This window comes from Schistocerca piceifrons, chromosome 1, assembly GCF_021461385.2.
Source record: "Schistocerca piceifrons isolate TAMUIC-IGC-003096 chromosome 1, iqSchPice1.1, whole genome shotgun sequence".
NCBI lineage: Eukaryota > Metazoa > Arthropoda > Insecta > Orthoptera > Acrididae > Schistocerca > Schistocerca piceifrons.
This window is the reverse complement of record NC_060138.1, coordinates 41,177,843-41,202,402: the sequence shown is the minus strand read 5'-3', so window position 1 is coordinate 41,202,402 and position 24,560 is coordinate 41,177,843. Positions and strand designations below refer to the sequence as shown.

Sequence of the window (24,560 nt, the reverse complement as noted above, 5' to 3'; positions counted from 1 at the left end):
CTAACAACATATCTACTTTATTTTGATTTGAAGAAAACAGATTATCAACAGCAATAATTTTATTAATTATTTTATTTATCTACCAGTTTTTGGCGCCTCTGGCACCATTTTCTGGTCCCTGTACACAAAAGTAGGTACATCATCCAGGGTCAGTATATCCAACTGGTTTCTGTAGACTTCTAAAAACGTCTCAGTCAATGTAGTGGACCCTTCACACCTCTAACACCTGAACGATTTACCTAATTTTGTGTACAGGGTCCTGAATATTGTGCTAATGAGGCACTGAAACTGGTAGGTAAATAAAATTACGCCTGTTGGTAGCAATTTTCTTCAAGTTTTCAACCAGCTGCAGTGCTGCTCCATTTACATGGAGTTACAGTATCTCCTTTATGTATTGTATACACCTACATTTATGTAACACATCCAGTATATACACAAAGACAAGCATGTATTTGTACACAACATAGTGCCAAAATTTCAAAGTAATTGGTGAACTTTCAAATATTTATGATTTTCAATATGCGAACATTTACATCTATATAAATAAAAATGTAAATGTATGTTTGTTCAAATACTTAAAGCTACGTACATTCATCAATTGCTTTGTTAAGTTTTACACAACAATGCATTCAAACATGTGCATTTTTAAATATGTACATGGGCACCGTATGGTATATATCCTTCTGATTTCTGATGATTACCACCTGTGGCAGAAGTGTAAGTAGGGTAAGTGTGCATCTACAGTGGAACAAGTACCTTCTATTCCTGTTCCTCCAGCCACCAATTTCACTGATCCGTATTTTAATACAAAGTTATGAACTACTCAATCCATTGCAACAAAAGGTCATATAAAATGCTAGAGATTTGTTTAGCCTTGCAAATGGCTCTGCAGTGAGAACAAACATACTGCTTTCTGGGCAGAAAACAATAGGGGAGTTGCGTTTGGCTCATCACTAGTGTACTCATTTATAAAGAAATGTATGGTGTTACGCATCTCATGTATTAGCCTTGTTATTAAATAAATTCTTTATGCTATTTGGAACTGAATCTGCAGGTACATTCAATAACTTAAACAAACAAACAGAACTAGATTAACTATGCATACAATGTTTTTTGTGTAATACATTACCAACTGTAGATTCAATCCTTGGAGGCACCGGCGCACCAATATATTGAAAACCTGGAGATACTGTGGATCTCCAGTAGATAATACACCAACAAGCCTAACTGTTATTCTCATTTTAGTACCATCAGTTTCTCTCGTGGAATATAATTCCAGGATCTAAAAAGCAGCAAGGGTAATTAATGAAAAATTTATGATATGAACAGGCATGTGTACTGAACATAAATGTAGTAATTATTCTACTAGCACTTTCTTGTGGTAACAATGGTTCAACCATAATTTACTCCCCTGTTACTATACTTTCAGTCTACTATGAATCTACAAGAACAATTCCCTATTTAACCCTAGCAATACCAAAGCATATTCAGTAACGAGTATTTCGAGGAGGGGGCAGGGGGTAATTCATGCTCACCCTCAAAAAATAACAACTTTGTTGACTTTAGGTCAGTAGTGGGACTGAAAGCCATACAAATAACTTACTTGCATCAGAAATATTTATCTTCTTATTGTCACTTAGCATTTTATGTCCTCTCTACTTTGGGCACTATCAGTTATTTTACTGCCCATTGCATGATTTAATTTGACCACATTCCATTATTCTTGTTTCATTTTTGCTGAAATTCATGTTATAATCTTATCCCAAGAACCTATCCATTCCATTCAACGGGTCTTCCAAGTCCTTCCCTAATTACAATGTCATTATCAAACCTCCTCTTCTTTCCAAATTTCTTCTTGGATTCCTAATATCTTGTATCTTTGTGGTCATTACATGAAACGTATTTTGGCAGCAGTAGAATCGCTCTGCAATCAGCTTCAAATGCAAGTTCTCTAAATTCTCTCATTACTGTTCCTCAAAAAGAATGCCACCTTTCTTCCAGGGATTCCCATTTGAGTTCCTGAAGTATTGTATCTTGCATGTTGTTTGAACCTGCCAGTAACAAATCTAGCAGCCTGCCTCTGAAATACTTCAACAACTTCCTTTAATACGATGTGGTGCACATCTCAAATACTTGATTGGTATTCCAGGATAGCTTGCACTAGTGCCTTATATGCAATCTCCTTTACAGATGAAATTCTCTTTCCTAAAATCCACCCAATAAACTGGGGTTAACAATTTGCTTTCCTTACCAAACTCCTCACATGCTCATTCCATTTCATATCACTTTGTAATGTTCTGCCCAGATATTTAAATGAGGTGACTGCATTCAAACATTATGGGTTTGTTTTTCCTATTCATTTATAGTAAGTTACATTTTTCTACATTTAGAGCTATCTGCCATTCATCACAGCAAATAGAAATTTATTATTTAACAATGAAATTTGCCAAACAGCGATGCAATTGAAATCTTATTTTATTTTATTTTCGCTACCAGTTTTGGCAATTCATTAAGCCATCTTTACTGCCAAATGTTGTAGCGAAAATAAAATAAAGTAACATCTCAAATGCACGCCCGTTTGGCAAATTTCATTGTTAAATATTTGATCAGATGCTGTCCAGTGTCCACAATGGATTCACAAAAACTAGAAATTTTGTCTAAGTCATCTTGTATCCTCCTACCTTTACTCAAACTTTGACACCTTCCTGTACACCAAAGCATCATAAGCAAACAACCACAGACTGCCATCTACCCTCTGCCAAATCATATATGTATATAGAAAATAATAATGGTTCCGTGTCACTTTCCTGGGGTGCTCCTGAAGATAACATTGTCACTGACGAACACTCTCTGTTGAGGAATCCAGTCTCCTGCATTTCCTCTTATGCCATATACTCCTAATATTTCTACCAAAGTTTTGTGGTCTACACAGTCAAATACCTTTGTTAGATCCATAAATACTCGTACTCATTTATTTAGAGTACAAGTTTGTTATGACATTTTCGATGAGATCTATTATTTCATCTATGGTGCATTTATCTTTCTAGAAGCCAAACTGATTCTTGTTGATTATTTCATATTTCATCAGAAAAGCAACGAGTCTCTGTGCATAAGCTCGTTCAAATATTTTTTATATGACTGGTAAAAGAGCTATAGGCCTATAATTTACTGGATTGTATTCATTACCCTTTTTATGTATTGGTTTTATCAGTGCTGTCTTTAAGCACTTTGGAAAAGTTCCTTCCAGGAATGATGAATTAATTAGTTGTGTAAGAGGTTTCTTGAGTTACTGCATACAGTGTTTAATTTCTATACTTGATATTGTGTCAATTCCACATAACTTTGTTTATGTTAGGTATTTTATTATCTTTAGTGTTCCTTCTTCTGTCACTTTGGAAAAGTGCCATTGTTTTCCCAGGGGATTAATAAATGTTTTCCAGGTGTTATTGTGTTTTTTTATTATTTGTTGTTTCTTTTAGTTTTTGGCATATTGTGGCAAAATAGGCATTGAAGAGATTTACGATTTTATTCTGTTCAGTTATAGTTTTTTTGCTGATCATGAACTATACTTTGCTGTGTTCCTGTGAGTTGGAGCGTTTGTGATTTGTATTTATAATAGACCAACAAGCCTTGCTTTTATTATCAGCACTATTTATGTACTTTTTTTGATTCTAGTCGTTTAGCTGCTTGCAGTACTTAAGCATACTTTCTTTTATATTGTCTGTAGTACTCTTTAAAGTTTTCATCAATGCTAGTTTTATATATTCTGTGCATCATTTTTATCTTGTTCCTAGAGACCAAAAAGCCTTTTGTTATCCATTTTTTTGTTTTTATTTGCGTTTTTGGCTTTAGTTTTTATTACTGGGCATGTAATATTGAGATGGTAGAATAGTGTGTCAATAAAATGAGTCACTTTATAATCCACTGACAAGAGTCTTTTTCCAGCATTCCCATCCTTCTTTTTCAAGTTTTATACTAAGGGCTGTTAAGTTTTGTTCATTTAAGCTTCTTTTTTCCCACATTTTTTCTGTGTTTTCATTTGTGGTGATATCATTTAGGCATATTTTTATTGCATCATTGTCTGACAGGGCCGTTTCTATAACTTCACCTTTGTACTGAAAGTCCCTGAAATTTGTGAAGATGTGATCTATTTGAGTACTGGAATTTGCAGTTATACGTGTTGGAGTAGTTATTGCATTGTATAAGCCATATGTTTTCATTGTGTTTAGGAGCTCCCTACTGTCATTGATGTCTTGCAATGTGTTTGCACAGTTCTTGCTCAGGATGATATGTAAGAGCTCTCCTATGTTTTCAATGAACCTTTCTATGCACCCATTTGGCAGTCTGTAGATGTTTAAGATGTACAGTGAGGAACTACATAAAACTATTTTTTGGCCTGGTACTTTGACTACATTTTCAGTGTTATATTAGTTTTACATAAGTCAAGACTGCTTATGTGATTACTGTTTACATTGTTATGGGTTAGTATAGCAGCTCCACCACCCTTACTATTCCTGCTGCATGAACTAGCTGTTACACTGTAATTTGCAACAGTAAGATTTAGAATTTCATGCTCATTTAGTTATGTATTGTATATTGTGGTGCATTATTTTTATAACTGAATATCCTGATTCTATGTTTGTTTTTGTCCTATATTCTTTTTTGTTATCGCTGTTTTTTGTGGATATCAGATTTCCTGATTTTTCACCCCCACTATACAATGTTAATTTCCCTTGTTTCTAATGATTTTACAAACATCTGCATACATTCTGCTGAGTGTTACCGAACCTAATCTATTTAAATATGTGCCATCCTTTCCCAGACAATTTTCACACAGGAATTTGTTTGGGTCTATGAAGATAGCACCAAGACAATTACACTTTTGTTTCATGGCGCTGTTTATTTTGGATATGTATTTGTCACTCACTGACCTCCTTTTTATGATTCTGCTAAGTATGAGCCTGGATCCTTCATAAAGACGTCTTGCTGCACGAATCATGTTTCTTGTTTCATTCACTAATTCATCTTCACTGCTGCTTTTAAGCGAGTTTGTTCCAACATGCATAAAAATACCTTTGTAATTTCGTTTGTGTTGCATGTCCTGTTCTGTAGCCATTTGTTTTGCAATATTTTTGAAATGTTTGCCAAGTTATTGCACTCTAATCCCTGGTCGCACGTTGATTTCACAGTTGAGGATATGTTATTGTTTTTGGAGTTCGTATATTCAAGTGTAATTTTGCTGTCTCCTATTTGTTTTTAGTGGTTTTCATTCTCACGGCACTGCCTTACTTGTATTAGTGTATAATTTTCTTTCCTTGCCTCAAATAGTTCAGTTTTTACAGTGTCAATGTCGTCTTGTACCCTCTTTATAGTTTCATTTCTGAGGCTTATGATTCTACTTGATGGATTTCACACATGCAGAGCTGCTTTTCACATATTAACCTATTATTTTCTTTCTTTATGTGTATATTTTCTGTTTTTAACGGCTCAATAGCCTCTTGTAGCAATTTTATAACTTCATTTTTTGAGTCTACTATATTTAAAAGTTTGGCTGTTTCAGCACGTAAACAAACTTGGCATGTCCACGAAATATCATCACTGATGAACTTCAGGTTTACCTTCACACACTTTTCGCGTAGCCAGTAGTTGCATTTTATACACAATATACCTTTCATCACCCACTTTTTGCTGTTTGTTTTTTGCATTTCCGGCAAGAGCAAAATGTCACTCACTTCCCTAATGACGCCATATTGACTGAACTTCGAACTATGTATTTCACTTTTTACATTGTCTAACCTACCTACCAAATTAAGGGATCTAATATTCAACACTATGACCTGTAGAATGCCAGCCTCTTGAACAGTCCCTGCCAGAGTTCTGAATGGCATCGTCTTTTAGCTCTGGAATATTTTATTCGAGAAGGTGCTACCATTATTAAATCATACACTAGAGCTGCATGTCCTTCAGAAATATGATGGCTGCAGTTTCCTCTCACTTTCAGGCAACTGCAGTACCAGCACAGTAAGACCATGTTGGCTGATGTTACCAGTCAATCATCCAGACTGTTGCCCCTGCAAGAACTGAAAAGGCTGCAGCCCCTCTTCAGGAACAGCAGGTTAGTCCACAGATACCTCTACATTGCGGTTGCACCAACGGAATAGCTGCCTGTATCACTGACTACCAAAGGCACCCATACCTTGTCAAAGACCATGGTCCATTTCTATTAGAATTGGCATTAAAACTTTACTGATTTTGTCCATACCAGCATTCATAATATAAATTTCAATAACTATTCTTTTGTCACATATGCATCTTCAGGGTTACTTTTGTCACATATGCATCTTCAGGGTTATACATCTCTCTCTCTCTCTCTCTCTCTCTCTCTCTCTCTCTCTCTCTCTCTCTCTCTCTCTCTCCCATAATCCGTACAGCTGGCTGAAAATGACTTACAAGTTCGTGGTGCCCTCCATAGGTAATGCTGGAATTCAATATGGTGTTGGTTCACCCTTAGCCATGGTGACAGCTTCCACTCTCGCAGGCATATGTTCAATCAGGTGCTGGAAGGTTTCTTGGGGAATGGCAGCCCATTCTTCATGGAGCCCTGCACTGAGGAGACGTATAGGTATCGGTCAGTGAGGCTTGGCATGAAGTCTGCATTCCAAAACATCCCAAATGTCTTCTATAGGATTCAGGTCAGGGCTCTGTGCAGGCCAGTCCATTACAGGGAAGTTACTGTCGTGTAACCACTCCGCCACAGGCTGTGCATTATGAACAGTGCTCGATCATGTTGAAAGATGCAATCACCATCCCTGAAATGATCTTCAACAGTGGGAAGCAAGGCGGTGCTTAAAACATCAATGTAGACCTGTGCTGTGATAGTACCAGGCGAAACAAAGGGTTCACGTTCCCTCCATGAGAAACACGACCACACCATTACACAACCGCCTCCGAATTTTAGTGTTGGCACTACACACGCTGGCACACGAGGTTCATCGGGCATTCGCCATACCCACACTCTGTAATTGAATCGCCACATTGTGAACCGTGATTTGTCACTCCACACAATGTTTTTCAACTGTTCAGTCGTCCAATGTTTATGCTCCTTACACCAAGCAAGGCGTCGTTTGGTATTTACCGGCGTCATGTGTGGCTTATGAGCAGCCACTTGACCATGAAATCCAAGTTTTCTCACCTCCCACCTAACTGTCATAGTACTTGCAGTGGATCCTGATGCAGTTTGGAATTCCTGTGTGATGGTCTGGATAGATGTGTGCTTATTACACATTAAAGCCCTGTTTAACTGTTGGCAGTCTGCGTCAGTCAACAGACGAAGTCGGCCTCTACGCTTTTGTGCTGTGTATGTCCCTTCATGTTTCCACTTCACTATCACATCGGAAACAATGGATCTAGGGATGTTTAGGAGTGTGGAAATCTGGTGTACAGACGTATGAAACAAGTGACTCCCAACCATCTGACCACGAGTTCCCCGGAGTGCCCCATTCTGCTCTCTAATGACTACTGAGGTCGCTGATATGTGGCAGTAGGTGGCAGCACAATACATCTAATGTGAAAAACGTACGTTTGTGTGTGTGCGTGTTCTGATATCAGAACAAAGGATACACTTCAGAAACATCTAGTATCAAACATTTTTTACCTTAAAAATAAGACAAGAACAAAGGATACACTTCAGAAACATCTAGTATCAAACTTTTTTACCTTAAAAATAAGACAATGTACAATAAATGCAAATTTTAAATATCAAAAAGTATGTCAAGCTGAAACTCTGATACAAAATACATAATTTATGTAGAACCTCCAATAGTATGTTCCAGCATGTTCCATCGGAACATAATGAAATGACTGTTGTGAAGCCAACTATCGCAATACTGATAACCAATTTAATACCTTCAGTAGGCACATTAGACATCTGAAAAATAAGGGATAGGTCACTAACTAAACCTCGCACAATCCACCCCTTTCCAACTGGAGAGCCACAAAGAGTTTTTCAGTAAGAGGAAACATGTTTTGGAAGCAAAAATCATAGAGATCTCAAACATGTTTACATATGGAATACACAGTATCTTCTTGTGATATTGAAGTTAATTAATATATAATTCATGCCTAACTCACATCCTTATCTAGCTTCTTTGCTGTGAACATTACACTTCCATCAAAAATGTATCCTCCCAAAGCTTCCTTATGGATTTTCAACAACTGTATTTTTGCAGCTGTAGTTTCCTCTTCTGGTGCAAAGTCAACACGGTATTGGTACAACATAAAGTCTGTTATTGACGTCAGTTTGAAGTAATTTGTATTCATCCGGATTGTGGTTCCAGACTTTCCTAGAAAATGGAGACATATTTTTGGTTGGGTGAGACTTTACTTAAATCTTTGCTTCCATGGTCATACAAGTAAAAATAGTAACTTGCAGTGACATATGCCTAGAAATAATAACTGAGAAAGCTATGAGGCATGTCCAGAAAATAACAGAATTGAGTCTCTGATGCCCAAACGGATATTGTTGGCAGCACTGCATTCAACGACAAGGTGATGGCAGTAGAAGGCACGCTCATTTCTCTGAGTTCAGTGCTGTGTTGAATTGAATGTGTCTATTCTGAAGCCCAAAAGCTGCGACATGAGGAGCATAATCCAGTTTCTTCTTGGAAACGGAAATGTGGTGTTTGAGATTTTCAGTGAAATTAATCTTGTTTGTGGGGATGGTGTGATGAATGATACTAATGAGATTACAGATGGCAGAAAGGATGTTCATGATGAAGAAGCTGGCATTCCCCAATTGTGGCTGATGAGATGGTGAACAAGATCGATAAAAAAATGATTCATTGTGATCACCAATTGACTCTGGATGAGATGAACACAATGTTTCCAGAAATCTTGAAATCTCTTCTGCATGAAATCATTACTCAAACACTTAGTTTTCGAAAACTGTGTGTGAGATGGGAACCAAAACAGTTCACATATCAACACAAAGTCAACAGAATGACATCTTCATGGGAGTTTCTTGACTTCTTCAAACTAAGACAAAGAATTCCTTGATTCTGTTGTGAATGGTGATATGTGGCCTACTACACCCCTGGAATGGAAACACAATCATCAGTGAAAAAATTCAAAACTTTGGGTCCATTAAGTGTTACTTCTCATAGAATTTTTGCACCAACAAGAAATGATTAATGCTGCACAGTGCTGTAAAATCCTACAAACACAACAGAGTGTGATATAGAACAAAAAAAGCAGTTAAGTTAATGAAGTAAATGTGCTTGTTGCATGATAATCCACATCCCCACACAGCCAATGCCTTAAGGCAACTCTTGGGTTCATCATCAACCACAGCCCTGATCTGTCACCTTCATATTTTCACCACTATGAATTTGTATGCAGGTGTAAAAGAGGGTTTCCTACCGATGACGATGTTCAGTGGTTCTGAGAGTGGTTGAAGTAGGTATCAGAAAACTCATACCTCAGCTCCACAAATGCAATGAGATAGATGGTGACTACACTGGAAAATGATGTTTGAAGTACATCTGTGAAACTGTATATTTTTCATAAATATAGTGCATTTTTGTACAATTCTGGACATGCCTCCTTTTACAAAAAATTCCTTGTTCTTTACATTAAATAATTGTTATCTAACAGAAACTGTAGCACTGTTTACCAAAGGTTGATGATTAGTATCACTTCTCAAAATATCTACCTGATATCAAACATTAAGAAACATATTGCAATGATAAAACTGCATGGAGACTGCCCGCCATATTGTACAGTCCAGGTCAATCCATTTCAAATCATCCAGGCAATGTTGCTCTCAATATTTTTTATTTTCCTGACAGTCACAAAACATTGTTTTGGTTCTAAACATCCATTGAACAGCTGTAGCACACTTGTTTTTGTCGAACTCCAACACACAGAAAGCTCGCTCACCACCTGAACTCACCTTGTTTTGTGACTAGTGAGGACTATCGGCAAATTACCAAACTACGCTGTGGTGGTATACACAAAAAAAAAAGCTTTCAGGGTTTCTCTTCAACATGACATTTGTATGATATCTGTACAATGTTTGGTTCTTGTGAAATACATAATTGAAAGTGTTCCCAGACTTTATATACACACTGTATTTAGATTTAAAATTTTAGTTGTAACCACTTGCCAGCTGCAATTCCCGTTACAGAGTTAAACATGATGTTTCATTGCACAGTTTACCAGTTATGTTGTGTGTTCTACAAGACACTGTTGTGAGTTTCAGTGGAGTCACTTTTCATACTATTTTCTTTGCAGGCATCCAAGCAAAGTTGAAAGGCAGTTTTTGGTTCCGAAGGGTGAAAAAAAGGTACCAAAACATCACTGTTGTGTCAGAGCATATCCGTGGACAAGAACAAAAAATTCCCTGATATTTCCTGGATTTTCCAGTTAAAAACACACTTTTTCCCATGGGAAAATACACTTCTTCCAAGGTGAAAAATACACATTTTCCATGATAAGTGACACTATACATTCCCTTGGAGCCCTAAAAATTTCAATACTTTGAGTGGTAAAGGTTTTATACATTACCGTGAAACTTCGGAAAACGAAAAACCTTGGCAAAAAGTTTTAGAAAGATCTGATGCGCAGCAACATTTACGATGCATACATTTTTTATTTGTATTATGAAAGTAGAGATCTGAAACAGCACATTAGTTTCTGAAGCATTGAAATCGGGAGTGAAATGTGCTTTTGTAAGACAGTCACAGCTCATGTCACATGATCTCTCCAGCCAATGACAGCAGATACTCAGAGCATCCGACGTGATGTAGTCTGCCAACAGTAACATCACTGCTAAGTAGTGTGAACACACAAACCGAAAAAGTTAATGGTTTAAATTAAACGAACATAGTGTAGCTACAAGATAAGTTATATATTGGTCTTTTTTGTGTGTGTTACACTTTAAGATACATTACACAAAATTACCAGTAAAATTTTAAATAAAGACAATGTCTGGTCTTCTGGGCTTGAAATTATTTTAAGAGGCTAGTCCTCAATGTGTTAAGTATTAAATGAGAGTTAAATGCTCTGTGATTTAAGAAATTAATTGCACATTCGCAGATGTAACATAATTCATCTTCCATAAAATGAAACTTACTTTGAAACTAACACTTTTCAAATCGCCATTCACGATATTTTCCCATGACCTGTTAGAAATAGCTTCATTTCACAAGTTACCAGAGAGCACCAAAAAACAGGCGTTACGGCGTGTGGGCAGCTACGATGACGTAGGAAGCCCATATGTTCATACATATATAGCATTAAGAGATCTTACATGATGTCATAAAAGAAGTAGGATACTCCTAGAGCATTAGAATTCCTAAACCATACTAAAACGCATAATTCAGCTTAAAGTGCAAATTCGTATGTCCAGATTCACAATGAAGTAGACCCCATCCTGATATTAAGCTTTTCAGTGTGGTTTTCAGGATGAAGATTTTCTTAGAGTACCAGTATTGTATTACCTCATGTTTGGTTCTTTATTATGGCATAATGCCATACATACCAGAAGTTGAAAATCTGCACTTGAAATTCAGTGACACATTGAAACTAGCCAATAATGTAAAATGAAACACTGTTTCTAATAAACTGACTGCCTCTGGGGAAGAGATTAATGAAAGCCACATTTATTTAGCAACTGGACAAAAATAGCCCCCGCTGTTTTGCAAAGCGACTGACTGCCAAAAACATGGAAGTAAAATAAAATCAGAAAACTGAAACTAATAACATATGTTAGCCTTCCATAATTATGTGAATGTATTTTAATTCACTTGATAGCTCTCAACCACAGAAATCCATTTCATTTTCATTTGATGTGAGAAGTGTAAACAAAGCGGAAACAGCTAAATCACTAAATGTAAACACAGCTTACATGGAGACTAACCCCTCCCCACTAGAACCCAGACTGCTATGGACATGCACAAATCTGGCAGCTTGGACGCACCAAAAAAATATTCCTGGGTAGCATCTGGCTGCTTGTTGCTACTGCTGATACAGTAAACAGCCACACTTCAAGTAGCTGGAAGCGGGAGAAGGTACTGCCCATACGCAACTCAACTGTGCACGTGCGTGAGCCTGTGGCCAACTGCTCAAATGAACTTAATGTCAACAGTTGTAACATCATGCTCATTGACAGCAGTTTATTGGTTTGAAGTATTCCATAGTCTTTGTCCTAAAGCCTTGACACATATTGCAGTTTATTAGCTCTAACCAGTCAAAAGTACAAAAGTTTAACTGAAGACTAAAACAATGAAAAATTCCCAGAATTCCAAAAAATTTCCAAGTTTTTCCTGGTTTTCTCCTGGATGAAAAAATTTCCAGGTTTTTCCCGGTTGTCCCAGAGCATTTGCACCCTGTATGTTCACTTTTGTCTTCAATTTTTCCAAGCTACCACTTCTCATCTTACAAACAACAAAGTCATTATTTATGAAATATGATATGTTTGCAAAAACTATTGAGGTCTGATGATCATCGAAGTTTGAGGCTTTGCAAGTAACAATACATCTTATTTGGTTTTCAGTTATGAGGACATATCTGTGATGGCTTGTTCTCATTTTGTTGTTCTGCCTATCCCATCACAAGAATTTGTTCCATGTGATGAGGCAAAGAAATTCCTCTCTGCTAGTAAACCAGTCATTTTTATGTTGTCAAACAGTAATGAAGTGTTCCTTATTTTTGTACTGGCTGCTTGCACCATTGCTAAAGTTAATGACCATTTCAACATTATGTATGATATTCTTAATTTCCCTAATGAGATGATGTTGAAACGTATACACAGTTGTGGTATTGTGATCAAGGTGGTTACTAATTATACAAATAGATTTGCAACATACTTTGTCTTCTTTTTTAAAGCAGATGACAAATGGATGCCATGCGTTTGTGCATTAGTCCAATGAAAACTTTGAATATCATCCTATACTGTAACTGTATAGTTTTCTGCAAAATCACCACTCACTAAGCACTGGGTTTCTTTCAGGTTTTCATTTGTTTCCTTGAAATCTGGGCCTTAAGCTTTTGAGATAAAGTAATGGGATGCTAAAAGCACCAGCTTATCAACAAGAGAATGTAAAAATTCATCACTGGGCATTACCTGTGTAATAAGCTCAGCTTTGTTTGAAAATTACTTTGTCAGGCAAGATACCAAGTTCCTTTTTTAAGACGTCTTCACAGGTGTCAAGCACACATATTTTAATATTAATGTCACATACCATGAAAGCTATCAGGTCTTTATAATTTGCATTAAGCTTTGCTCCTTCCATCATAAGCTTTGTGTTTTTATGATGCTTACAAACGCATACATTATAGTTCCGATGAACCCAGAAGAACGCACCACTTTGGTGATAGAATGCAAAACATAGAGTGGCCAATTTTGTGATCTGGATATTTCTGTTTATAGAGGCTGTAGAGATCATTCAGCGAGAGAAGAATTAACCTTTTCTGCTTCTGCACCTTAACATTGTTAACTACAGTTGAAAAACACTTTCTTACCAGGACATAAACTATTTTCATCATCCTCATAGAAGCCTTTAACACAATAACAACTTCATTTATTTTGCTGGCATCTTGATGTGGTAAGGTACCTTGAGCCTTTACTAGCTGCCTAGTTAACTTCACCATGTATTCAGATGCTTCAAATTCCTCAATAATTTTTTTCTTAGGCCATGATCTTGGCAAGAGGTTAATTATCTTAATTTCATGATCTTTACAAGAAATTTTGACTTTTTTTCATTATTTGGTAATAAGATATCATATTCACTTTGCACTTTTTCTATAATATTTTGATTCTGAGATTCTAAGTAATTATGGAAACATTCTTGCAATTTTTGCTTGACTGCACTTGTGATTTTATCAGTTTTTCTTTGTCGGTGTTCTGTGTTAAGCTTCATTATTTTACACAAAGGAGATAATTCCAGAGTTTTACAAATGGATTCTCCTTGATGCAACACATTATTCTCAACACATTCAAAAGGCCCAGAAAGAAATTCACGGTCATTTTTGACACTATTTGCTGCTTCTTCGATTGGTTTTTCTACAACCATTCTTGATGCACATGTTAGACATATTGCTTGTCCCGGAATTAACTTAATATTCACATTTTTACTCTTAGAAAGATGTTCAATCACTATTTCATGCAAACCATTTTTAACTTTTTTCTTAGTACCAAATGGGTCACAACATTATTTCCCAAAAATGTGGTTGCATTTGTCTAAATATTTATCTTTGTGTTAATGGCAAATATTGGTAATTTCTTTTGAAATGGTTAATTTTAGCAGAAATTGTTCTTCAGCTGCAATTCTTTAGGCACTGCTTTCTGCTAATAATAATAATGGCATGTGACGAGGGCCTACCATCGGGTAGTCCCGCTCGCCTGGTGCAAGTCTTTCGATCTGACGCCACTTCGGTGACTTGCGCGTCGATACTGCTTTCTGCTTTCTTGTAGGGTTGTTCATGGCAATGTTCACTTATTAGTTCACCTACAAAACAGCTCATACTGAATACTTGAACAATCTGTTATTCCTGAAAATAGTTACAAATGGGAGAGTTAAAGTCTACACTGGCAAAACTCTCATTGACTTTGGTGCCTGCAAAGAAAATAGTATGAAAAATGACTCCATTGGAACTCACAACAGTGCCTGGTAGAACACACACCATAATTGATAAACTATGCAATGAAATATCATCTTTGTTTAACTCTCTAATGGAAATTGCAGCTGGCAAGTAGTTACAACTAAAATTTTAAATCTCAATACATAGAGAAACATTAATGTGTGTAATCTGTACGCAAGTGTAGTACAACAAATGTCAGTAAGTTAAGAATTACAACTCGTACTTGCTCTTGTCACTACCTACTGTTATTTAGAAGTAGAAATATTTGATCATTTATTGCAATGATTAAAACATTATTCAACCAATGTCAATTGTAATAATTTCAAGCCTTTGTTTGTTAATGTGGCACTGAACAAGCATGTAGAAGTGTTGCATTTTTACCGAAGTTCACTGCTCTATTACTCTCACTGTAGTTGAGTTTGTCATACATTTCTGTGAGATATTCGTATGAGTATAAAAAAATTCTCTAAAATGCTCACTTGTTTTCATTCAGTCCCTTTTTAGATATTGACATGTGAAAATTGGCTTTAAAAGGCTTTTGGCCATTTTTTAAAAGCTCTAGGAAAAACAGGAGTACATTCTCAGGACTAAAACTTATACTACATATAGTTATGTAAATACTCAACACAGAATTAACATATTATTACTGAGTCTCTCTTCCTTCATCAAAAGTAATGATTGATAATTTTTTTCCCAGTCTTTGCAGAAATAGTTTGACTGAGTGTCTTGCAGGATATAAAATTTTTAAAAAAGTGTAAGCCTGTAGTTCATGTTGAACACAGTGGTTTTTTGCTCAAGCAGTCCACAGGTGTACTGCCGGTCCATAGTTTCCAACGGGCACAATATTTCAGCGATCAGACATGTCTCCATCGTCAGGTGTGCTGATGAACTGAGCTCCTGAAGTTGGGCTCAGTTCGTCAGCGCACCTGACAATGGCGACATGCCTGATCGCTGAAATATTGTGCCTGTTGGACATTATGGACCGGCAGTACACCCGTGGTCTGTTTGAGCAAGAAATACGCCGGGAGAAAATGAAGAGCTCAGTTCATCAGCGCACCTGATGATGGCAACATGTCTGATTGCCGAAATATTGTGCCTGTTGGACACTATGGACCGGCAGTACACTCGTGGACTGTTCGAACAAGAAATACACTGGGAGAAACTGAACAATCACACAGTGGTTTTTGAATTATTTTGTTATCTTTTAAAATAACTTGGCAACTTCCTGCAAAACCATGTTTTCCATTAAACCTGGCCCAATCACCAATTTAAAAATGGCTGCCAGGAAAAAACTATGGCTAAAAAAAATTTTTCTTACTGTGTTTTGTGACTGTCTACCTATAGGGAACTCATGATTAAAAAAAAAAAAATAGTGAAAATAAAAAAAAAAATGTTAAGCAACAAATTTGATTTATATTGTGTGATCTGAAATGGACTGACCCACACCTTAAAGCAAACAAGAAACTACATTCTTATGAAATTAATTTTTAACAGTAAAATCAAGCAGTAGGTGTGAGGGTTAACATATTAAAAGCAATTACCCTTTTTACTAGACAACCATTCCGGTCTTGTTATTATGCTGTCCTCCACAACTCGTGTTTGCCTTTGAACATTCCGTTTGGGGGCTGCTTGTGCTTTCTGGACTGGAACTGGGACTGGAACTACAAAAGTGGAGAAGTCTTTAAGATGCCAATGCCTGACATAAGGTTAAAATTACTTTCTTCAGAAAAATCAAGAATAAAATTAAATTACAACTTTTTCAGAGTAGCAGCTTCTCTAGGTTTCAAGCAAGATTTTCAGTGTCAGCCTTTTCCATTTAAACAGAGTATATAATTTAACATAAAGAAATGATAATGGTATGGAGAGGGAGCATTACAGGGTGAAGGATTTGAGGGATTTGGGGGGGGGGGGGGGGGGGGATGGAGGAGGACATAATGAAATGAGAAGGAAAAACTATTTACAACAGGTAAGATAGTATTTCAACAGAGACCAGCTGAGTAACAAGTTACTGAACACAAGCTGAAGATCAAGTTTCTTACATGAAGGAAATTGAATTACTTCATAAATCACATACAAATATCCTTGCTTATTCTTCATCAATAAATATATTTTTAGTGGTGGTGGTGGTGGTGTGGGAGGGACATTGAGCATTAGCGAAATCAAGCAGAAGGTTATTAGCACCCGTTAAAATGAACTGAGATGAATGTGGTTGAAACAAAAATAAATTTTAAAGTGATCTCAAAAATTTTTTAAAATTGTGGTATCATATTCAAAAAAGGAGAGTTCACGTCATGAGAGAATACTACCTGTGTGAAAATAATGCAAGTGTTGTGTAATATGGTGTGCTGATTCCGATTCTTCAATCAGAAATGTTGTATGGCATATGGATTTAAAGTTACAGCTGAAAGTGATAAGATATTAAAAGACAGTACATAGGTTATGTAGCTGCATCACTGAGCCGTGTTTAATGTACGAATGTGTGAGTGTGTGTATTCTCAGCATTACTCCCCTTTATGCATCTGTCAAAAGATACATGTACTGTAGTGAAGACAAACAAGCAGGTTTGGAAATGTTCTGACTAGTCTGTGACAAGTTCTAACTTGTCCACAATCTATGGCATGCATGCAGGTTTCAGAATGTTTTATAAAATTAGTTCACATGCAATTTCTCCTGTTCGTCAATCAGTCTGATTCAGACATGACTAGAGAATAGTTCGTGCTAGTGTGGTTCTGTGTTTTATTAATCAACAGTCCCAGTAACATGCATATAAGTTATTTCATATAAAGCGATTTGGTAATTCGGTATATTGTGATTTAGTAAACAAAAGACAAATAGGCACAGTTGTGTGATTTGTCCGGTCTTCTTTTGCTGCATTTGTGGCAAGTATACAACATCCAACCAGTGCAAGATCATGACCAGAAAGCTGCTTATAGCTTACAAACATTACTTAGGATGTGAAATGGAAGGTCAAACAAAATCCTGGGCTCCTCATCTCTGTTGCAAGTCTGTTACTCCGACCTAACCCAATGGTTAAATGGTAAGCAAAATCAAATGCAAGAATAACACGTCAAAAATCGTTTCTTCAGATTGTCAGTCTGCGCTAAAGACTGTGGCGCATGGTACAGATTACCAAGTACCAATTCCTCCTTCATCCGATGCAATGAACAATGAAGAAAGTGATGCTGAGGGCAATGACAGTGATGCTGGAGCCTTGGAATACATGATCCTGACAATTACATTAAAAAGCCACATTTGATCACCAAAGCGAAACTGGACGACCTAGTTCACTATGTCTCCCTGTCGAAAGAAAAGTCTCAAGTTGGGTTCCAGACTGAAGGACTCGAACTTACTCAAGAGAGGTGCTACAGTTATGCACTTTCAAGATCACCACATGAAATTCACAGCATACTACGCTGTTGAATGTGGTGTTTGCTTTTGTCATGATGTAACAGGACCCCTAAAGGAAATAGGTAACGTGTACATGGCAAAAGAGTACAGACTTCTTATTGACTCTAGCTCAAGCTGTCTCAAAGCTGCACTACTACACAATGACAACCTGAAGCCATCAATTCCTATTGCTCATGCTGTGGGAATGAACGAAACCTACACAACAATGAACACTCTCTTGATGCTGATTAAGTACTCTGAGCATAACTGGAATATTTGCAGTGATTTGAAGGTTGCAGCCCTTCTGTTAGGAATGCAGACTGGGTACACAAAGCACATGCACTTTCATTGCCTGTGGAATAGTTGCAATGACAAGAATCACTACAAAGTAAGAAATTAGCACCCAGAAATTTACCCATAGTCAGAAAGCACAACATTCCACATGTACCTCTTGTGGATTGTAATAAGAGTTACCTACCTCTACTCCATAACAAACTGGGTCTTCTGAAACAGTTTTTTGCAGTGAAGGATAAAACAAACCATGGTTTTCAGTACCTAAAAGGAAAGTTTGGAAAGATGAAAACTGACACAAAACTGAAAGCAGGAGTCTTCATTGGACGAGAAATGTGAAAGTTGATTCGAGATTCACATTTCAGACTCGAGCCCGCAGAACGAGAACTAGCAGCTTGGTATGCATCTGTGCTTGTTGTGCACAACTTTCTTGGGAACCACAGAGCCGACAACTATGCACAAGTTGTGGACAACTTGCTAAGAGCCTTCCAACATCTCACTGAATGTCACTAAAGATGCATTTCTTGCATTCATGTCTTACCTCCTTTCTGTCAAATACGTGAGCTGTGAGTGATGAGCATGGTGAAAAGTTTCCACCAGGAGATGTCTACCATGGAAGTAAGATATCAAGGTCACTTCAGTCCAGACATGATACAGGATTATGGTTGGTTTTTGCAGAGAGCAACAGATGTTCACAGGTGGAAAGCAAGAAGCTCTACACATTTTTAAATCAAGTCATTGTCAGTCTTAGTATAACTAAGGGTCCCTGACATTTCAGAGGTAAATAAACATTTGCAATTCACTTTTTAATAATAATACTTAATGTTTTCATCCCAAAATACACACATTAATTTCCCTAAAATATCTCACATTTGCAGTTCAACGTATATAATAGCACCATTCTTGATAACCTTTACGCATATGTAGCTTTTTTTTCTGACATGCCAGAGCAAATTCTACTGCAGTTCTGTATTCAGCGCACATGAATTATTATCAGGAACATATTTTGAACCCAGTATCAGTAAAAAAATTATTTTGTTTGTAATTCCTCCACCTAGAATTATTAATTCCTCCACTGAGCCTTACCTGAATTTTCACATGGGTCACATCCCCATTCTCAGCTTTATTGATAAAATTGCACTATAAACCTTCCAACATACACCAAGTCCAACCTGATCACTGGCAAAACTTACTTTACTGAACGTAGCACCAGCTGTGAGACTAGCACTGTGCTTTACCGACTGATGTGCAAACACTACTGGTCTTCTTAAGCCAGTATGCCATCAGCAAGAACGAAGAGACATCTAAGTTAATAATATACACCATAGACATGGAAACAACAGCTGCCATCTTCATTTTTGCTTGCTATGTCTCTTTGTGTGCCATCACCTCATCTCACCTTAAATTTCCTTTTCATTTTACTTTGGGCATAACTTTCTTTTTCTTATAAATACTTTTCACCGTGGTTAAGATGATATTTCCTTACAATTCACATTTATGTGAGGCTCAGTATTTAATGTGTACTGTACAATCTCTATCATGACTACTTGAAATTTGTGAGAGTATGAGTTCAGTGCCAGCATTCCTCTGCACATCAGTGGGTCTTTAACTGATGCATCAGTTTTTGGAATTTTCTATGGGTATCCATGAAAGTTACTGCAGAAATTGAGAGGTCTGAGCACAGGAAGAGGGGCACATGATTTCACTGAAGGAAAAACACATTTAGCGGAAGACTGAAATTAAAAAAACACACAGAAAGAGTATAAATGAGCAAAGTAAAAACACCTGTGACAGTGATGTCTATTAGACAGGACCATGATGTAGTAAGCAGAACATGAAAGCCAGTTGACATATGAAGGACCATATAGAACAGATAGATGAAAGTTAAACACGTGATGAAGTACAAAAGCAAAAGGCAATTGGCCAAGGAAACTAAAACGAAAGGGGTAAAAAAAATCTGCCAGGAAAATATCAGAGACTGTCACGTGATTTAAATGTTAAATGACTGGTTGTGGCAGCCATTTGAAGCAGCAACTCCAAGTTTACTTGAATGATCTCTCACCATACTGACTATAGATAATTATTTATTCCTGTTATTCTTCCAATGATAGCAAAGATTTTGACTGATACATTGTAAATCAGCACCTAAAGGACTTATTCTCACTCAGTAAATTTGCTCCATTATATGTTAGATAGCCCCGCAGTCACATAATTGGCTACTTCTCATAATCACTTAGAAACAAACACAATGTGCTTAACAATCGCCTTTAAACAAGAGTTAAGGCAATACGATTACAAAGTGTAAACATGGACATGAAAATACACTTTTTCCATGTTAAGTTACAGTATACTATTCCTCAAAACTGTAAAACTTATCAATGGTTATGGTTTTATACATTAGCATAGAATTTCCCAGCATTTTAAGAAACGAAATTCAGGGAAAAAAGCATGTACTGGAAAGACGTCTATGCAGCAACATGTAAACTGTATTTTTTCGTGTTACAAAAGTATAAATTCAAATCCCACCAAACACTGCATGTTACCCTCCGCAGCATTGAAATCGTGATGCAATGAGCTTTTGTAAGCCACCAATAGCTCATGTCATGTGATCTCGCCAGCCAGTGACAGCGGATGTTCAGAGCACAGGACACGTGATGTAGTCAGCCAATAGGAACATCACTGTTATGTAGTATGACGCACAAATAGGAAATGTTAATGGTTTAAATTAATGTACAGCGCATTGCTACAAGAAAAGAAAATCTAGGAAACGTTAATGGTTCAAATTAATATACAGTGTTGTTACAAGAAAAGAAAACCTTTCACATATTAGTCTCGAAGATTAATAAGCGGCAAGAGAAGCTAAGCTTTCACATATAATGTTGAACTTTTTCGCGTGTACACTTTAATATACATTACGCAAATGTGCCAGTAAAATTTTTAACAATGACATAAATGTCTGATCTTCTGGGCTCGAAATTATTCTAATGATCTGCTGGGCTCTAAATTATTCTAAACGGTCATCTTCAAAGAGTTGATTTTTATGAGTGTCAAATGCTCTGTGACTTTAGAAATTCATCATACTTTCTCACACATATATCACTACAACTCAGACTGCTCTGTGCATCATCATTGGATCCATGATATTTCCAAACTGGAGCAATACAAGATAGTGCGCCCCCCCCCTCGCCACCCCATAGAGCGTTTGAGGTAGGACACCAAAGCTTAAAAAAATTGACTTATCAAAAAATATGTTCATTTTTTAGTGCACATCTTTCTGATACATAAAACATACGTGTTTGAGGAAATGTGAGACATTTTATTTGGTCAAAGTGTGCCAAAGTGCAGCGCCACACCTCTTCACACAGCATTTTTCTATTGCATGTCACTGTATTTTGCTCTGTGGAATTCTGCACTCTTTATTGCATATTAGCTAGTAACTTGCTGTTTTGTGACATAAAATTAAATATAGGATACATAAAACAAGTAAAGACAAGACACAAGCAGGACAGTACACATTTCTTCAATCCTCAAGTCCTAGAATTTTTTTTCTCTACTCTTGCTACAGCTTTACATGGCATGCTTTCCTTTCTGGGAAAGAATCTATTACATCATCAACGTTCGTCAAACGTTTTGCTACATGAAAAAATGATATGTCATTGTCTAATACTAAAATAACTATTAATAAAAATAGTAACCAAGACTGGTGTATTTCTCGATCTGATTGCGTGCATTTTGCACTGTCTGTTAGATAAAATGAAATAGGCCTGCCTAATATTGCAGCAATTGTAATACATGCCAAATAAATGAGACAAACGAGACTGTTTGGGCATTTTTTATAACATCACAGAATTCACAAACAGCCAATATCAAATGCCTACCAGACCACCTACAAGCAAAAAGTTTTATGTTAGGAAATAGTTTCACATTTCATTCATAGGCTCCAGCTTCTCAAGCATGAGATGGAAAAGTAGTAGTATGAAATTTTTATACAAATTTGGAATATTTTTCCATAATTTGTGTGATGTCCCCATTTCTTCTCCTTCCTCGTCCTAACAAACAACCTTGTTATCAGTAATTCTGTAACTCTGTAACTATTTCTGACAGTGTCAAAACTTACTCTCCGGTTAACTTCACTAACCCTGCCACAATCACCAGTTTAGTTATCCCATGTTTATTCTCCGGTTAGGCATTATTAAGTGTTCGTACAATGTGCTTTTCACGCTACTTTAGCAGCTGTTTTCCAGGGACTGTACAACTGGTCCTTACTAGTGTAACAGTCTGGCCAAAACTTTTCTGTCAAAATTTCATTTTCTTGGATACTACGAGGAGATAATATGTAATATTTCTTACGTCTTATTCCTGTTACTCATTTATTTCCATTCTGGTAGTCTCAACCTATGGATTTTGCTAGTAATTATAACAACGCTCATCACTCGCAATCCCAGTCAACCATATAAACAGCGAGTGACATTCACCCGTTCGGCTTTGTTCCGCTCAGCTCATGTATCTTCATCCCCTTTTGTCTGCAGGAAAGTTTATTTCTAGATACAACGGGGGTTCCCCTGGCAGAGACATCATGTACACTATGCACGCATTCAACAATCAACTTAGAATTTGTTCAAACATGCTCAAAATCCTACAGAGATGAGTCTTAAAATCATATGAACAATCGATAGATCAACATACGCTGGATGCTAGGTACTTTGTGAAACGTCTTTTTTGTCGAGAATATGAATTGCCCCCCCCCCCCCCCCCCCCCCCCAAAAAAAATTGCCGCCCAGGGCAGATACTTCGGTTTGCCACTCGCCCCCTCGATCCGGGCCTGTTACACATGCGTGAATCTGCCAGCTTAGGTGCGGCAGTATAATTTTTCTGGGTAGCATCTGGCTGCTTACTGCTATTGCTTATACAGCTAACTGCCACACTTCTGTAGCCAGAAGCAGGAGAAGGTACTACTCATACGCGACTCAACTGCGCATGAGCTCACTCTCAACTGCCCAAACAAATTTAACGTAAGCAGTTGTGATGTCACACTCATTGGAGGCAATTTGTAGTCATGAGACAATGCACAGTCTTCCTAAAGCCTCTGACACATTTTCCTGTTGGCAGACACTTGTATGAGCACTGTGTTTTGGTGTTGTACATGGTGCATTTCCTTTGCAAGTTAAGTCTTATTTTCGTTTTCTTTTTTCCTCGTTCATGTTTAATTGCTGCAGTATTATTCTGCAGTAGCAAGATACAGTAATATCATTTGTTAGAGTATTGGTTCTTACCAATCAAAGTTACAAAAATTTAACTGAAAACTAAAACAATGAAAAATTCCCAGAATTATAAAATATTCCCGGGTTTTTGCCGGTTTTCTCAAAGATGAAAAAATTCCCGGGTTTTCTCCAGATCTCCCGGTTGTCCTGGGTCATATACACCCTAGATTAGGATTTGTATCAAAGTTTCCCAAAATCCACATGTTAAGTACCTCTGAAATAGATAATCATCATAAGAACAGTGAAGTCAGCCCTGCGAGGTGTCAGCAATGTAACACTGCCTCTTGGTATCGTTACCAGCTTGACCTCATATTTTAAGGAGAAATAAACACAATATCAATATATCAGCCCCATCAATCAATCACATATGACAATTTGGGCTATAATTGAGATAGCACACAGTTATGACTTTGTCAATGTGCAGTTTTTAAAATTCACACACACCTGCCGTTTGTCACTCACTCCGTCCATCTGCTGCCATATAATCCCCAAGCAGAAGTACTGTTCAGTTGAGCGACAACCAGCGCCCTCTGATTCATGGGATGTAGATGGCAATGGGAGATTATGGGGGAGGTGGTAATGTCTACTGAGTGTGTTTTGAAATCTTGTTCAATAGTATGTTGTTTTACATGAAAAAAGGTCTCACGTACATGTGGCTATTTAGGCCTATTTAGGAACAGACTACCCTTCCATTCACTTCAAAATGAATAAACCTATGCAACTGAAGAATTATTATGAAATGGAGTTAACAGTTTTTGATTTGCATTTTAATCATGCCAATCATGTTGAAGAATAGCAATGCTCCTGCAAATGTGAACACTTTTTTTTAACAGTGTCAGCTTTTCAATCCAAAGAAAATAATGCACAAAAGCAATGTTAATAACTAAATAGTGCTATGCTATGTCTTTAACGATTTATTCATATAATTAATTTACACTGCATTCATGAACCACAACATAAAATTGTTCAAAGCAAAAAAGT

At 37.0% G+C, this 24,560-nt stretch overlaps 1 protein-coding gene across 1 annotated transcript in view; it reads right to left on the bottom strand.

Moving 5' to 3' along the window:
- Positions 1-24,560, bottom strand: part of LOC124775645 (piwi-like protein Siwi) — a 299,921-nt gene that overhangs the window by 234,511 nt on the left and 40,850 nt on the right. Inside the window, exons 3-4 of the mRNA XM_047250510.1 lie at positions 8,131-8,342; positions 1,130-1,282 (exon numbers count right to left, since the gene is read on the bottom strand). Coding sequence (XP_047106466.1) covers positions 1,130-1,282; positions 8,131-8,342 — 365 coding nt within the window. The remainder of the gene's footprint in view (positions 1-1,129; positions 1,283-8,130; positions 8,343-24,560) is intronic.